The sequence below is a fragment of the Bicyclus anynana genome, chromosome 20 (assembly GCF_947172395.1).
Source record: "Bicyclus anynana chromosome 20, ilBicAnyn1.1, whole genome shotgun sequence".
Classification (NCBI taxonomy): Eukaryota; Metazoa; Arthropoda; class Insecta; order Lepidoptera; family Nymphalidae; genus Bicyclus; species Bicyclus anynana.
Genome location: NC_069102.1, coordinates 1,690,338 through 1,708,346, shown reverse-complemented (window position 1 = coordinate 1,708,346; position 18,009 = coordinate 1,690,338). Strand labels below are relative to the sequence as shown.

Here is an 18,009-nt window from a genome sequence, read left to right as displayed (position 1 = left end):
GCATCGCTCGAATGCGTTGCGCGACTTGACTACAATTGACAAGTTGCTCCCCACAGGTGAACGTGACGATGCCGGCGTTCTTCTTCAACACGGAGCCGTACATCCACGGGCGCATCATGGCGAACTACACGTCGGGCGCGCCGGTGCGCGGCAACCTCACGCTGCGCGCCACGCTGCGGCCCATCCCGCAGTACCGGCCGCGCCACTACACGCAGGGACAGTTCAACAACCGCGGCCCCTACGGCTCCATTGTCACGGACCAGTATACCAGAGGTATGGCGAACTACACGTCGGGCGCGCCGGTGCGCGGCAACCTCACGCTGCGCGCCACGCTGCGGCCCATCCCGCAGTACCGGCCGCGCCACTACACGCAGGGACAGTTCAACAACCGCGGCCCCTACGGCTCCATTGTCACGGACCAGTATACTAGAGGTATGTCGTGGCTATAGGCGAGCCCTATGACTGTCCCGACTGAACGACTTTAACTTAACCGAGTCCTCAACTGCGCGATACAGGATTTTGTATATACACAACAAGTCTACCATTAAAAACCTTTTTAATAAAAAGAAACTTATTATTTATTAATAAAATGAACTATAAAGGTAAAATAATCTACTACTGGTATGAAAGTACTCATTGAGATGAATCAAACGAGCCCAAACTAGATGGGATTACGTTGTTTAATTACAGAGTTCCCATAGCCACCTTCCAGCTCCATCATCAGACCCTGGTTACCATATCAAAGTACTCATTAAGACAAACCAAATAAGCTCAAACTCAATGAGGTTGCGTCATTTAATTACGGAGTTCCAATGGCCACCTTCCATCTACATCATCAGTCATAATAATATTGCATTGTCATCCGATTTATAAATGCATGTACAAAATAAATAATGTGGGTATGCAAGGAACACATGTTATGGTTACGGTGTTAAATCCCCTGTGCCTGTAGTTACACCGGCACTCGGCAGCCTCTACTACTACTATAGCTTGGCAAGTTCGTTGATGACACTCACATGACATGCGGGCGACGGGGGGAAAAGACTGCGCCGGTGTGAAATGGTTGCGTACGGGAAAGTGAGGTGCATCAGTCGTGGGGTTTTCATTCATCGCTACACGCCCCCGACTCGCGCGGGCCATCGGGAATGTTTCGAACGAATTTTCCAAGCTATAATTACTCTTTTGACTGGAACTCATTAAGTAGGGCTCTTTTATTTTTTAATAAAATATTTTTTATTTTTATAATTTCACTTGACAGTGCGTCCGAACTACAACCCGTACCTGTACAACGAGACGGGCTATGTGTCGTACGAGTACGCAGGCGCCGGACAGGACGAGTACGGGCGGCCGATCAACTACCGTCCCGGCCAGCCCAACCAGATCGACCAGCCCGACTGGTGGTACGACCCGCAGAAGGTCTACACGCGGATGTTTAACTTTGTAAGTTTGTACGTCATCATCATGCGTAACCTCAGACAAAGATTTGTCTGCGCGTCAAAACTGAGGCTTATTGTATTAATTTCATTTACTCGCATAGTAAACAACGAAAGTTATTTAAATTAATAATACCTAAATACCGTTTACAATGTCTATTTGTGTGTTTTAGATATACATTATACATACATAAAATATGTAAGTATATGTAAACACAAAATTGAACATGTTTGCGCTCAGTGGAGTAGCTAAATTCGGATCATTTCTTGCGGTGATTTTGTAGGCACCGCAACGTTGACCTTAGACTAATTACATAGGGACTAGGAACAAAATTGTATGCTGTTTTTTGAGGGGCATTTTTTCGAAGCTCTTTACACGACGAGCACGATTACAACTATGTAATATCGATTCTATAGAGACAGTTTTTATAAACATGTTAGATCGTTGATCTTATACTTCGACAGAGTGGTAACGTCTCGCTAGTCAGGTCCTTATGTTATTTGTCCGAGTATGTAACAGCTCTTTCTTTGTTTCTTCTACATGAAATAATTTGAAGAGAGACTAAAACACGTGCAGATGCGAGGTCCATCATGTAACAGAAAGAAAAATGAGTCCAGGGTTTGTAACACAGGAGTTAATAACTAGTTATCACTCCTCTCCTCTTGTGTTGTCCTCACTGTCCAGACAAATTTGGTATGATCCGACTAGAGCAGCTTTGGTGGTTCACTGTGGTTCTACAGAGGCCAAGGTCTTTAAGGTCTAATTATTTTTCTTTACGTACAGGATGAAAAATATCCATTCTGGATGCCCAAGCCGGACCCGATAGAGTTCGCGAATCAGCAGAACCAATTGAACCAGCAGAACCAGCAGGGCATCAACAACCCGAACTACAACACCTACACCACCTCCAGCACCTATAATTACTACAACAACCCGTATTACGACCAGCTGCCGTATCTGCGATTTGTGAGTATTGTTTATTTGTTTATTCTAGCTAGTTCCTGTTCCCGTAGGAATAAGGGGATAAAATGTAGCTCATCCTCATCATATCAGCCGATGGACGTCCTTTGCAGGACATAGGCCTTTTATAGGGACTTCCAAACATCACGAACCTGAACCGCCTGCATCCAGAGAATTTTTGCGACTCGCTTGATGTCAGTACACTTGATGGGGGGTCTGCCAACACTGCGCTTTGTAGTGCGGGGTCGCCATTCCAGCACTTTGGGACCCCAACGTCCATCGGCTCTTCGAACTATGTCATGCCCTTTGCCTCTTCAGCTTCGCAATTCGTTGAGCTACGTCGGTGATATAATATGTAGCTCACTTAGAAATAATGGTAAAATTCTACTAGTAAAAGAATTTTTAAAATCCATCGATGTTAAATGCTTTTTCTCGTGTCCCGAGGGGACCCTAGTTTATTTCAGGATATAAAGAGATTTGAAGAAACACTATCAAAACCTGTATATTTATGTAAAATGGTATTTCATTCCCGCTATAAGCTGTACTAATGAACTTTTTGTGTGAAATAAACTTTCATTTTCAGTTCAACGGCACATACGACTTCAAATATCCAATGGCGGAGCTAGCCCAGCTGGTTCCAACCCTGGACGGAGTGGAGGTCATCATCACTGCGTCTGTCGGCGACCCGTTCCTCGACGAAGTCATCGAAGGTTACAGCATAGCCAGGATCTTCAACTCCTCGCTGGCTGTCACCTTCTTGGGCGGGGAGCTTCAGGTGTTCAAGCCTGCTATGCCTTTTGACGTTTATGTGAGTCTTTTTTCTCCTTTATTATTTTAGGGAGTAAGTTGGTGAATGGCTTTTAAGATACGTGCTGCCATCTATAGACATAGTGAAACAGTGTTTTTTATTATAGACTACCAGTAGATGGAGCTCTTGCAGAACTTTGAAACAAACCCTTTTCTACACTTCAAGAACCTGGACAATGTAGCCATGTGTTGATTCTTTTTCTACAAACGCTAATGCTTCGAAAACTTAAAGAATGTATGAAAATGACAGATCAGATCACTTGTCTATAGGCCCTTTTCGATGTAGTAATTCCTGAGGCTCATAGATGGCGCTTTTGTTTTTTTTTTTATTTTTTGAAAGAAGTTTTACTTCAGCTGTGTGGTATGCTCACTCTCACACGTTTCTTTAACTCTTGTGAGTCTAGCATGCAACCAACGAACAAATAGACAAAATGTCGACCAATGACGACGTAGTATTCCCATTCCGACATTCGTTCAAACGCTATGAAAGAGATAACGATATTTCCGGTTGCGCCACGATTGGGTGACATTTATCTATTACTCTTCACGAGATGCATTATCTGGTCGCATGTTAGGCTTACTTAAGCAATATTTTTTCAAGTTAAGCATGTGTATCTATGAGTGTGAGTGTGGGTCGCCTTGGAAAGACAGAAGGAAGATTGATATTCCGATATTCGTCAGATGGCAGTGTCGTACCACGACGGGTCGCGGCTTCCGGCGTGGCAGGCGGCCGGCGTGGCGCTCACGGTGACGGGCCAGCTGGAGGGGCGGGGCGGCGCGCTGGAGCCGCAGCGGCCCAGCCTGGTGCCCGGACACGACGCCGTGTGGCATCTCAAGCTGGATCTGTTCAAGCTGCTGAGTGAGTATTTATTTATAGTTTCATCTTGAGATGCCCACCGTGTACCACATACTTCCATGGTCTGGATCTTAGAGGTGCGTTGAGAATAACCTATATATCAATGTCATTTCAGGTCCGACATATTGAATTTCAAATGACGTCACTTTGCTTAGCATAAATAGGCTACTTGCCTCTTTTGTAAACAGTGTTTAAACTGAAGTATGGAAGTATTATAAGGTATTTTTGATTTTGTCCCATCAATAATAACCAGTAAAAAATTTTATATATATGAAAAAATATCTACGTAAAATTTTTGCCGCCGAAACACAACACATTAGCAAGTGACGTCATTCATAGTGATAACAGCGTGATTTAATCACAAACCGATGCCTTGTAGCGAACGCCGTCACAGTTTATGATTGGCGTTTGCGGTGACGTGATAAAAATACAATGTTTTATAAAAATATTACAATTACGAGATTATTTTCACAAATAAAAATGTGATTAGAGTTTCTAGGCATCTAAACTGCCTGTATGCAAAAAATCTTCTTAGTTTTGTATAGCAGGCGAGTAGCCTATTGCTCAACTACTGATTCAGCTGAATCGAACGGAGATAACTACACCACAAATAAACTAAATTTGAGTCTGATTGATTGTCAAGAAGAGATTCTACACAAATCAGAAGTAATTGTAAACATCCTAAAGACATATGTTGTTTCAGAGCTGGAAAACGACCCGAACTCCCGCGAAGTGCTGAACAGTATAACGGGCCTGCGCCTGTCCGCGACTCTGGGCGACGCGCTGGGGGGCCGCGCCGCCGCCGACGTGCACCTGGTGGCGCACGAGAGCCCCAACCACCACAACCTGCGCGTGTCCACCTCCACCACCGACGCGAGGGTAACCACCAACTGTCATGTAGCAGCGCGCGGGATCTGCCACCCTGCCGCCGCGCTTATTAACCGGGGATACCTAAAATCTTGCATTGCGCAACTTAATACACGATGTCATAAAGATAACTATACCGTAACATAATACAATGCGCGAGCTTACCGCTACTAAGTCACAAACAAGATGTTTGCCGATACCCAAAATAATACAAAAGTCAAGTAATGTAAGTTTACAAAAATATCAAAGTTTCATGTGTGATAGTGTTAATATTTTTTTTTCATAGGTGGGCGAATACGTCGTATTCCACGTGCAAAGTAACTTCTACATGGAGTCGTTCAACTATGTTGTTATGTCCAAAGGCATCATTCTGACCAGCGGCCAAGAGATCATGCAGGTAACACTCTTACAGACGTTTAATGATATTATCCAACAGGTCGTTTTACCATTTTTTTTTAAACAAATTACCTAAATATTAAGAGTAAAAAGGACAGTTAATTTCTAACGTACCATAATCATAATCTTTTTTTTAAATTTCATCTCTCTCACAGGAAGGTGTCCGCACATTCTCCGTGGTGGTGTCGGCGGAGATGGCGCCGGTGGCCACGCTCGTGGTGTGGACGCATCGCCGCCGCGCGCACGTGCTTGCCGACTCTCTCACCTTCCCTGTCAACGGCATTAGCACCAACAACGTGAGTCTCTCTCAGGACTGTGTCCGCAAAATATCCGTGGTGTTAACACTGCCGTCTCCCCTTTTTTCTGCCTTTCTATTTCTTCGACTTTTAGCCTCAGTCCAGAAAGGGCGATTTCGTCGCGATTCAGAATCGCGCAGAGCATTTGGGGAGGAATTCAGTATGAAACATGGAGTTGAACGCGCACTCGCTCTTGAGTTCGTGCGTTAACTGGACGCAACAAGGCGTCCCTAGTATCTCGACTCGCGTGCAATACGCGCGAATCACGCGTGAGTCGAGAGTCTGGCGTAGTGCACGCTATTTACGCGCGTATTTTGAATTCGCGCGATACGATTCGCGACGAATTCGCCCCTTCTGGACAAATTCTTAATGTGTTGTTGTGGTTGCAGTTCACCGTGCACGTGAACAACCGCAAGCACCGCACGGGCGAGCGCGTGGAGGTGGCCATCTACGGCGAGCCCGGCGCGTACGTGGGGCTGTCCGCCATCGACCACGCCTTCTACACCATGCAGGCCGGCAACGAGCTCACCTACGCTAAGGTACTTGTTTCTTACGCACTCTTGACTTGGGAAGTAAGTTGTTGAATGCGTTACGAAAAGTTTAATCGGACGAGGCTTTTAAGATGCGTCCTGCCATCTACAGGCGTAATAAACAGTGTTTGTCGTTTGAAAGTACCAATAGATGGCGCTCTTAGAGAACTTTGAAACAACTCCGTTTTTGGAAACTTTAACCACCTGTTGATATCCAGATATTTTCAGTCGTGTGATCTAAACCACACTCGTTTTCTTAAATACACGATGAGAATATGGGTTGCATGTTGTTGAGTATCTCCACCAAGTATGAAACCAAGTAGGAACCTTAAGTGAGTATGTTTAGGACACCCCAAAAAATATCTAACGGTTTAAGCGTAACTTAAGAGAATGGATGAGTTACAAAGATGCAAAATAAAACCATTGTATTTCTGTTGTCGAGCCACGAGCGCGGTTAATTCAGAATCTCAGAATAACAGAAAAATAATTTCTGACGATTTCTACTAGCCAATCTAATGAAAACATAGACTCGAATTGAGAACCACTTTTTTTGAAGTCAGTTAATAGTTCGTATTAATTTAATCAATCTATCAGGTGATATCCAAGATGTCGCACTTCGACGAGTCGACGAACGGCACGTTCTCGTACACGTGGCGCTCGCACTTCGGCGACGCGGACGAGCTGGTGTACTTCCCCTCGCCCAGCTTCGGCATCGACGCCAACCGCACCTTCGAGTGAGTACAAATGTCCTACAGTGGACTATCGGCTGATATAATGTTGATGTTGAATTCATTTTTACATAAATTTATGGGTTGACTCGAATTTATTGTTTGATTTTTCCTGTTAATTTAGTTTCCCATATATGTTAATTTTGTTATTTTATTACTCTGTTTTGTTTTATTATTTTTATTTTACTTAGTATAAATCATATAATAAGTAATCATGTATAAGTTTTAAGTTAACCATAGTCGTAGACACATCCGTGAACACACAAGGTTTCACCTGAAAACCAGCGCCACAGCTCGCTGTGACATCGTGCTGAGGTGGTACCATTACGACCAGATTTTTGTATGTTCTATTTGTTTATTTTATTTTATTACTTGTGTGTTGACAAATATAGATATTCTATTCTATTCTAATTCAATTTCTTTGTGATGAAGGTGATGAATATTATGGTTCGATAATCCTCATCGTTCTGCAGGTACGCGGGTCTAGTGGTGCTATCGGACGTGGCAGTGTTTCGGCGCTACTCCATGTGCAACGAGTCGCTAGGGCTTGCGGAGTGTCTGGACGGGACCTGCTACCCGGCCGACAAGCGCTGCGACGGCGCGCCGGACTGCGCCGACCGGACCGACGAGGCTAACTGTAGGTGTAAAATGTTTTGATGTAAAACTTATGCACGCTTGGGGACTAAGCTGGTGAATGTGTTACGAAACAAAAAAGATTCCGACGAATTCATAACCTCCTTTTTTTTGAATTCGGTTAAAAATGTAATCGAAATGACACACAAAGCGCCATCTGTAGGGACACTGCTAAACTACGACACAACACAAGTAAGCGCCGAAACTGTTTAGTCTGACGGCAAAATTGTGAACTAATAGGAGCTTGTGAAGTAAAGCATGTCCGACTCGAGAGATGGCGTTGCTAACCGCTACTATTTTTTAAGTTTCTCTTTTATGTATTAAGTTTTACTTGAAGTAAAAAAATAATATAATATGATTGTAATTTGTAACGTAAAATTAGCCGTAAACCGACTTTATAGATAATAATTATTTTTTCAGGTAAGCGCGACGACTGGTTCGAGCTGGCGCACTTCCGCAAGTTCCGCTTCAACCGCATCCAGCGGCAGTACGACAACGTGTGGCTGTGGCGCGACGTGAACATCGGGCCGCACGGCCGCTACGTGTTCACGCTGGACGTGCCCGCCGCGCCCGCGCACTGGACCGTCTCCGCCGTGGCCATGTCGCCCGGCGCCGGCCTCGGCATGCTCGCCAGGCCGCTGACTGTGAGTACCGCGCGCGACACGAGCGCTGCCGGCGGCAGATCTAGTGTTTCCATCAAAATCGAAAATATTTAACAACAATAGACATATTTTGGGTTTCGAAGGTTTCAGCATATAAATATGTAAAACATTTGTGCACAGTACGTGGGTATCCTGCCGTTCTTCATCAAAGTGGAGGGCCCCGACCGCTGCAAGCAGGGCGAGCAGCTCGGCCTGCGCGTGGCCGTGTTCAACTACCAGCCGCAGGCCATCGAGGCGGTCGTGGTGCTCGCCTCCTCGCCCGACTACAAGTTCGTGCACGTTGAGGAGAATGGAATCGTGAGTGGATATCGTTATTTTTATAACTAAACTTCAATGTAATTATAGTTTGTTTGACATAATATAGCGAGTCGCGAAGCTGAAGTAACAATGGGCAGGCAGTTCGAAGAGCCGATGATCTTTGTGGTTTCAAAGTTTTGCAATGGTTACTCCGCACCAGAAAGCGCAGTGTAGGTCGACCCCTTACTGGGTGGACTGAGGACATCAAGCGGGTTGCAGGAAATAGCTGAATACTGGCGGATCTATACCGTTTTGTTTGGAAGTCCATGCAAGTGGCCTTTATCCAGCGGCAGCAGTGGACGTCCATCGACTGTTAATGATGAAGATGATGATGATAGTAACAGTTCTTGGTCATTTAGTATGTAACAATGTAAAAGATCTTGGTGTGTATCCCTAGGTGCGCTCGTACAACCCGCGCACGTCGTTCGGCGAGCACCAGTTCTTCGTGTACATCCTGGCGGGTGACGCGGCCGTGGTGCACATCCCCGTGGTGGCGGCGCGCCTGGGCCGCATCCGCGTCGACATCCACGCCTCCACGCTGCAGGGCCAGCACCGCGTCGCCAAGCTCATTGACGTCGAGGTACATCACCATCATCACTGCGTGCCACCTCATGCTCCTCGAATCGGACATTTGCAGTCAATACGCGAAAAGCTTTTCTATCTTCCACGATTCGCTTCAGACGTGGATATTTGAGTCCCTTATATCGTCAAACCATTTTTGTATTTGACGTCTAGGCTTTCTTGCCCAGTAACTAACCTTCTAAGATTAATTTTGGAAACGAAAACTGAGTGTCTCTGCAGGTGTCCAAAAAGCGATTTATCTTGACATTTCTTTATTTTTATTTACCAGTGTTAGTTAATCTCCATTTTATATTAATTCGTTTGCATTTTTCGCCTGTCTCATTCATTCAATATTTGACCAATGCCGTTTCAGATCTTAAGTTCTTGGGGTGGGTTTTTATGGGTCCTGTTGAAAAATGTACATCAATTTTTTTTTATTAGGAATAAACATGATCGAATTGTGACTTCACAAACATACTAAAAAGCACTATCTTTTCCAGGCCGACGGCATACCACAATACAGGCACCAGTCGATACTTCTAGATCTTTCGAATCGTGCCTACGTGTTCCAATATATGCACGTGAATGTGACCGAGACGCCGATCATACCGTACGAAGTGGACCGCTACTACGTGTTCGGCTCCAACAAGGCGAGGATATCCATAGTAGGCGACGTGGTGGGACCTCTCTTCCCGACCATGCCGGTTAACGCTACGAGCCTTCTAGATTTGCCTATGGTAAGTAAGTTTATTATAACGTGTACGAGTAACGGTGTGAATCTTTTGTAGGTTTTGCAAAGTACTGTTGTCAAATGTATCTTATCTACTTGCGAAGTTAATCGAAGAAGAATATCGAATACGATATTGTAGACATAAACTTCGATTCACTTTGAGCAACCTTGACCTCCTCCCTGCACTACTCGGTTTATTTGCCAATATTATTGTAATACATTTTGCTTATAAGATAAATTAAATTATACTGTACAAACAACTTAATGTGTAACTTTTGATTGCCTAATGATAGTGTAACATTGTGTTACAGGACTCTGCCGAACAGAACATGTTCAGCTTCGCAGCGAACATGTACCTCACGCTGTACATGCGCCTCATCAACCAGCGCAACCATACGCTGGAGCAGGAGTCCTTCTACCACATGAACATCCTCTACCAGCGGCAACTGTCCTACATGAGGCCCGACGGCTCCTTCAGCCTCTTCCGCAGCGACTGGTAACTTTAAAAAGATTTTAAATGTTGTAAAGGATGATGATTATAAAAGAGCAACTGTTGAGTTTCAAGCCGCCCCTTGTCAGTAAAACCTGCTTCAGAAAGTTTACATTTAAAAAGAGCTTGTAAACTAGGCCTACTTGAAATCAACGAGTTTTGAAAATAAAATATAATAGAACTTGCAAATTCCTACACCTTTATGTGCATAGAATAAAAATTCAACTACTTACAAACTTTCACTTATTATGGAAAGGCATCTGTGAACCCATTGGCTTAGAGTACGCGTTGAGCATCGTTATCTTTTTGTATTATTAGGTAAATTGTACAGTTTTCAGAGTAATTATATAATAATGTTGCACAGGAATCAATCCTCATCGAGCGTGTGGCTGACGTCTTTCTGCTCGAAAATATTCCAAGACGCGTCGTTCAACGAGTGGGAGAACTACATCTACATTGACCCCAACGTAAGAATCTTTTTTGTTTTTATTCGATTCTATGGGACTGCTTTGTGAGTGTACGTATGAATAAACGTGTCTCATTCTTTGGCACGAGAGATGGCGCTTCTAGACATTGAGAGGAAAACTATAGAAGTTTTACTTCAGTCATGTGGTCTAAAGTACACTCGTATTTTGAAGTTCTTATGGGAGGGTAAACCGCTTCGTGACGTAACGCGTTACAACTCCACTCTGTCTAGATTCCCTTTTTCTCACGCAAATTGCAGCAGGTTTAAGTTATTGTTTCTGTCGAGCGTCCCGAGGCGGACATCTTTTTTATCTTTTATGTATCATCATTCATCATCATTAATCATTATCAACCTATATTCAGCTCACTGCTGAGCTCGATTCTCCTCTCAGAACAAGAGGGGTTAGGCCAATAGTCCACCACGCTGGCCCAATGCGGATTGGCAGACTTCACACACGCAGAGAATTAAGAAAGTTCTCTGGTATGCAGGTTTCCTCACGATGTTTTCCTTCACCGTTTGACACGTTTTAACTTCTTAAAATGCACACAACTGAAGAGTTGGTGGTGCATGCCCCGGACCGGATTCGAACCCACACCCTCCGAAATCGAAGGCAGAGGTCATATCCATTGGGCTATCACGCCTCAACTTTGTGTATCAACCGCAGGTGATATCGATGGCGGTGGCGTGGGTGCTGGAGCACCAGCTGCCGGAGGGCTCGTTCTACGAGGTGACGTGGTCGCCCGACCGCAACGCCAACGACACCGTCGCCGTGCCCACCGACTCGCAGCTGTACCGCGACGCGGCCTACCAGCTCAAGGGGCTGAAGGTAACTGATGGCTTCGGTGGTGACAGGTGATGTCGATGTCGGTGATATAGGTGCTGGAGCACTGTTGACGTCACTTAGAAAGATTCTTGTTACGATTGAAACTGGTTTAAGAAGTAGCGTTACGATTGAAACTGAAAAAGCCAGATATCTCGTGACGAGAGAGATGTATAGTATGTAGCTGTGATATCGAAAATATCGCTTTCTCTTTCGGAGCAAGGGGAGAGAGATATAGCATGTGTAAAAAAAATTTGCACCCTAGTACGGAAGGTGTGCAGCGCTCATGTGTAATTTTTAACATTTATTTCAACACGGCAGGTCAACAACTCGCTAATTTTGCAACGGAACATCACGCTCACAGCTCAAGTGGTCATAACTCTGGAGTCTGTCAAGAACCTGAAAGATATCGGCATACGAGAGGTGAGAGTCATTAGCATATTATGATAGAAACAATAATTTAAATCACACGTGACTGTCTTTGGGTTAGTTATTTATTATCATGTATCGTCATGTAAAACAAATCGTGTCCTTTCGTGATCTCAGTTGCATTTGTTGAAGTAAAACTTACTTATGCAAGTTTGACTTGAGGAGTGATATGCGTGAAAGCGTTATTTTAAACTACTATTTATAAAAAAAAACGTTCTTATAAAACTTTGATCCCCTTTAGTACACTTTAAGAACCTGTGGCATTGCAACTACGCCTGGGGTTCATAGATGGCGCTTTTTGTTTTTTAATGAAGATTTACTTTAGTAATATGTATTCTTTTTAAAAAAAGAACATTAAATAATATACTTTTAGGAGATTCAGAAGTGAACTACAAAAATAAGAAAACCAATGTTGAGCAAAGGTTTTCACAATATTTGCCAGGAAAACTTAATTAACAAATCAAACTGTAACCAAAATAAGACCCTAGAATGGCAGAGAATGATCTTGAGTGTGGTCACGCACTTGTGAACGTTGTGCGTAGGGTTAGAGATGTCTTTGATAGTTAACAAACACTCTCATATTCCACTCAAGTCAGTCTCCCCGCGTATCCCAAGTAACCCATAAAGAATTGCACAACAAGAAATGTGGACGGCTAGAACGCCACAAGCTCCTTATATCGCAAGTCGTTCCCGCCAACTGATCGCTTCCCCTCTCTAACTCCCCACGCTTTACGCAAACAAGTCGAGCCATGTGACTTGATCTCAGACTACTATTTCCTAGAATACAAAATACATATACACCTTCGCTCGTAGGGTCTGAGCGCGCGCGTGGCGACGGCGCAGCAGCGCGCGGTGTCGTGGCTGGAGCGGCACCTGCAGCTGCTGCACGACTTCGGCGAGCCGCTGGCGCTGGCGCTCGTCGCCTACGCGCTCAGCGCCGCCAAGGCGCCCAGCGCCGAGCACGCCTTCCGCCTGCTCAAGCGCCACCAGCGCGCCGAAGGTACGGCACTGCTCCGACTGAGACAGTGATGATGTCGCAGTGACACAGATGTGTCCCAACACAGGCTTTTGGTACGGACAAGATGGAAATGGGACAGTTTCGCCGCCATTGCACGACATTTTGTCTATTTTCTCGTCACTTGGTCGCATATTAGCTTCACAGGTACGGTGCCGCGTAAAAACCCTTAGATATGTATGGGTGAAATAAAATTGTACCTAGACTGCATCGTCTTTTTACATCAAGCGCTTGGAGGCCATTCCACCTTCACTCAGGAAATAAAACTATAAGAAATTGTAATTGTTATCAATTGTAAATTATAATACTGTATGACTTTTGAAAAGAGCAACTTTTGAGTTTCTTGCCAGTATCTTCTCAGCAGAACCTGCCTTCCGAACCGGTGGTAGAATCTTTACAAATAGTCAACTGACGTGTCAAAAGTGCTTGAAAACTGAGCCTACTTAAAATAAATGATTTTTGATTTTGATTTTTTTCAAGTGTGATCGCAATCAAGGGCTAAATTGTTTCAGAATTATAAAAAACCTCGCATTGGAGCCATATAGTCTATTCATTAGTAAATAATAAATGATCTTTATTACTATACTTATTACTAGGCATACATAAATTCAATTAAATTATAATTATTGTGCTGATTGGCTCTGTTGAGGGTCGTTAGAATATGCTGATAATGATGAGTATGTGTAATCCAGGCGGCTTGGTGTACTGGGGCAAGGAGCCGGTGCCGCAGCCGCCGTACAAGATGGAGAACCAGAAGCCGTTCCTACTGCCGCGCCTGCCCTACAAGTACGACTCCAACAACGTCGCCGCCACCGCCTACGCGCTGCTGGCCTGCATGGACCATCAGGTATTTTATTAGGCCTAGCATGCCATGACGACATGACATATCTCCTGAAGATGAAATGAAATTTGGTGGCCAGTAGTGCCGAATCGGAAGTATCACTCTCTTTCGTTGCGTTAGTGCGAAAAAATTATTGGTCAATTGGGGTTTGCCTTTTTCTGATCACGAGAAATGTCGTGAGACACATGTTACTGTTTATGACCATAAAAAATAAAGTTTCTGTAAACATTATTATTGGGTAAAAATAAACGAGCAGTATAATATAGATATCGATAAAATTAATTATATAAATATGTTTCAGGACAACAACGAACCGATCGTTATGTGGCTTAACTCACAGCGTCTCAAAGATGGCGGTTGGGCGTCTACGCAGGTATGTTTTAGCTACATAGACTTTCCTAATAGATTTCTATGTAACGCAGATGTTTTTTATCACTGTTAACGACCTACTGTAATTTTGCTATTATATCTTATTGTGTCAATTTTATGGTTCATAATCTTTACAAGATTTGCAAGCAAGAATTGCTCTCATAGGTTGCGCACTTTCCTAGAAATAGCATAGCAGTCAACAAATTGTATAGTAATGTAATCTTTAGCATTTAACCCTCATTTTGTTGTACGAGCCACATGGTCCTTCGAGCCGGATTGATGTTCAATTTTGTACACGCAGGACACGTACATCGCCCTGCGCGCGCTCATCGAGTACACGAACCGCAAGCGGCTGCGCGACGTGAGCGGGCTGGCCGTCAGCGTGGAGGCGGTGGCGCTGGGCGGCGACACGCGCCAGCTGCGCGTGCGCAACGACAACCTCGCCGTCATGCAGAGCATCGACGTGAGTGACGCACTGTCTGTGACTGTAATCGTGAGGGAGGACTGCTTTTGTAGGAAGTTTTATTATTAGATTGCGAGCTTAGCAAAGGAACCTGGAATTAAATTACGAGCGCATTGTGTGATACTAATTCTGACCATCACAAGGGATTCAAAAGCACAAGAAACAAATATAATTAGGTAGTGTGTTACAACTGTTATAGATCTCTCATTTATTTATTAGTTCTTTTTTAATTATTTTAATTAATTTTTTTTTATTGTCTTTTACTTCTTCCTTCTGATTCCCCTGTTACATGTTAATCACTTTCCTTGTTTGTCTTGTAAATGTCATTTATAGGTATGTTTTGTGACGCCCTAATTCTTAATTTGTGTAATTCGAAGATAGTGTTCTTGTTTACATAATTATTAACCCCTTTGCATGGTAATTTAAGTCTTTACTAACCTCTAACATGTAAATGTTTTCCGACATTCTGGCCTCACGTAACAGTGTTCTCCACAATGCAGCACTACTTCGGTCGCCGTAACAGTGTTGTGTGTGCCAGGTCCCGGAGGCGTGGGGCACGGTGAAGGTGACGGCGCGCGGCGCGGGCTACGCCATCCTGCAGATGTCGGTGCAGTACAACGTGGACATCGAGCGCTTCCAGACGCCGCCGCCCGCCGCCTGCTTCTCGCTGCTCGCCAACGCGTACTACCACGGCAGGAATCAGTCGCACATCCGCTACCAGACCTGCGCCAGGTACCGCACACCGTGCACCACACACACATTACACACGTGGCCACACACAGTACAACGTGGACATCGAGCGCTTCCAGACGCCGCCGCCCGCCGCCTGCTTCTCGCTGCTCGCCAACGCGTACTACCACGGCAGGAATCAGTCGCACATCCGCTACCAGACCTGCGCCAGGTACCGCACACCGTGCACCACACACACATTACACACGTGGCCACACACAGTACAACGTGGACATCGAGCGCTTCCAGACGCCGCCGCCCGCCGCCTGCTTCTCGCTGCTCGCCAACGCGTACTACCACGGCAGGAATCAGTCGCACATCCGCTACCAGACCTGCGCCAGGTACCGCACACCGTGCACCACACACACATTACACACGTGGCCACACACAGTACAACGTGGACATCGAGCGCTTCCAGACGCCGCCGCCCGCCGCCTGCTTCTCGCTGCTCGCCAACGCGTACTACCACGGCAGGAATCAGTCGCACATCCGCTACCAGACCTGCGCCAGGTACCGCACACCGTGCACCACACACACATTACACACGTGGCCACACACACATTACACACGTGGTGACACACACGACCTCACACATTACACACGTGTCCTTGCACAACAGACAGTCGGTCTAAAAGCCTACTAAAAGTTTACTAAAACTATGCAGTAAATTTTATATTTGAATTTTATAATAAACATGTAACAATGGCATCAGTTGGACGATGCTGGAGGAGTCGCCGCGCTCGGGGCTGGCCGTGCTGGAGGTGGGCATCCCCACGGGCTACATGGTGCAGCAGCAGCGCCTCGACACCTACGTGCTGTCGCGCGCCGTGCGCACGCTGCAGCGCGCCAAGTACCAGCCCGACAAGCTGCTCTTCTACTTCGACTACGTGAGTACAGCTCGCTCCACCGCCCGCTGAGTTACATGAGTAAGAGATGTTTGCGTTAGAGTCGCGTAGTGAACAACGAAAGTTATTCAAACATGTAATTGAGACCTCAGACCAATTATTGTACAGGACCTGCCTCGCTAGACGTTACTTTTCTGTCAAAGTATATGATCAACGATCTAATGCGATTATAAAAACTGTCTTTATAGTATCGATGTTAAATAGTTGTAATCGTGTTCGTCGGTTAAAGAGCTCCGTAGAAATACCTTTTTGTGTAATTGAATTGTGTAAAAAACGGGCAAAAACTTCTAGTTTAGTATAAGATATATACCAAATCTAAGCTCGTTTTCTTCAGAAAATGACAGATAATTTTGTTCTTGACTATGAGTGCGATACAGGTCCTTCTATAAATGGTCTGAGAATTGAGACTATTAAATTCATCTATTTACAAAAGAACTTTTTTTTATTTAAATTTTAAATTATTCAAATTTTATTTTTTATTAAAAATTATATTTAGTAATTCCTTATTATTTGAATTTATTCATATTTAATTTGGGGATTGTATTTTTTTTTATTTTTTGATTTTACCTAAATATACATAAATAACAATGCCGAGTTGTGTATTCATGGACTGTAGAAACTGTATATACATAAATATATAATGGAATTAAATACAAAATTGTGCATGTGTGCATTCAGTGGAGAAACTGAATTGGGCTCACTTTTTGCGGTGATTTTATAGGCACGTAACCATCGATCTCCTATTTAGTGGTTGCGCAATCAGCGACCAAAAAACGTCCCCACTCAATGAGTGCCAAACACAACTTCTTGGCACTCAATACAAATAGTCGCATTTGCAAATTCAAACTTAAACCCAATACTTAAGGTTGAATTTGCTCTAAATTTGGGATTTTATTGAATATTATATTTAAAGGCCTTTAAGTATAATTTTCTTTACCAATAATTCTAAAACTTTCAAAGCATAATTGGCCAGTTTTTAAGTGAATTTTTTTACATGATTGTGCGTTATTATACGAGGTCAACAATACAATATCCTGCAATCGTGAACTTTAAACACAACTAATGTATTTTGTGACAGTAGTATCACACTAATACTGTTTCGTTCTGTGTGACAGCTGGACCAAGAGCGCACGTGCGTCAACTTCACGATCGAGCGCTGGTACCCCGTGGCCAACATGTCGCGCTACCTGCCCATACGCGTCTACGACTACTACGCGCCCGGTCAGTGCTGCATGCTACTTTATCATCATCAGCCTAGTTATAGGGCTAGGCGTATAACTAGCGCCCACCCTACTTAAAAACCTTGTGCACGCCACTAAAGGGGACCTACATTTAATGGCTCACTATAGAGCCATCTAGTTTTAACGGCATATGCAGGGCTAAATAGTTTCAATGGCTTACTACAGGGCTAAATAGTTACAATGGCTTACTATAGGGCTACCTAGTTTTAATGGCATACTACAAAGCCACCTAGTTTTAATGGCACACTACAAAGCCACCTAGTTTTAATGGCACACTACAAAGCCACCTAGTTTTAATGGCATACTACAAAGCCATCTAGTTTTAATGGCTCACTACGGAGACACCTAGTTAGTCACCTAGTTTTAATGGCATACTACAAAGCCACCTAGTTTTCATAGAATACTACAAAGCCACCTAGTGCGCTTTGAGAATTTAAACTTTGCCGCTCGCGCCTCTATATTGGAAAAATGGCGTCTAAAAACA

The 18,009-nt window shown here is 44.3% G+C and overlaps 1 protein-coding gene across 2 annotated transcripts in view; it reads left to right on the top strand.

Annotated features, from left to right (window-relative positions):
* LOC112047051 (CD109 antigen) overlaps nt 1-18,009 on the top strand; it is a 30,878-nt gene that overhangs the window by 7,336 nt on the left and 5,533 nt on the right. For both annotated transcript variants that reach the window (XR_008251898.1, XM_052887896.1), the window contains exons 7-32: nt 57-273; nt 1,259-1,440; nt 2,218-2,400; nt 2,978-3,202; nt 3,883-4,060; nt 4,761-4,936; nt 5,211-5,321; nt 5,476-5,616; nt 6,006-6,155; nt 6,741-6,880; nt 7,348-7,511; nt 7,928-8,151; nt 8,290-8,466; nt 8,864-9,046; nt 9,528-9,764; nt 10,069-10,253; nt 10,612-10,714; nt 11,378-11,539; nt 11,855-11,956; nt 12,776-12,962; nt 13,670-13,824; nt 14,120-14,191; nt 14,489-14,650; nt 15,189-15,889; nt 16,092-16,266; nt 17,400-17,505. Coding sequence is in view for 1 of the 2 variants with exons in the window: in XM_052887896.1 (XP_052743856.1) it covers nt 57-273; nt 1,259-1,440; nt 2,218-2,400; nt 2,978-3,202; nt 3,883-4,060; nt 4,761-4,936; nt 5,211-5,321; nt 5,476-5,616; nt 6,006-6,155; nt 6,741-6,880; nt 7,348-7,511; nt 7,928-8,151; nt 8,290-8,466; nt 8,864-9,046; nt 9,528-9,764; nt 10,069-10,253; nt 10,612-10,714; nt 11,378-11,539; nt 11,855-11,956; nt 12,776-12,962; nt 13,670-13,824; nt 14,120-14,191; nt 14,489-14,650; nt 15,189-15,889; nt 16,092-16,266; nt 17,400-17,505 (4,798 nt within the window). In the remaining variant the exon portion in view is untranslated. The remainder of the gene's footprint in view (nt 1-56; nt 274-1,258; nt 1,441-2,217; nt 2,401-2,977; nt 3,203-3,882; nt 4,061-4,760; nt 4,937-5,210; nt 5,322-5,475; nt 5,617-6,005; nt 6,156-6,740; nt 6,881-7,347; nt 7,512-7,927; nt 8,152-8,289; nt 8,467-8,863; nt 9,047-9,527; nt 9,765-10,068; nt 10,254-10,611; nt 10,715-11,377; nt 11,540-11,854; nt 11,957-12,775; nt 12,963-13,669; nt 13,825-14,119; nt 14,192-14,488; nt 14,651-15,188; nt 15,890-16,091; nt 16,267-17,399; nt 17,506-18,009) is intronic.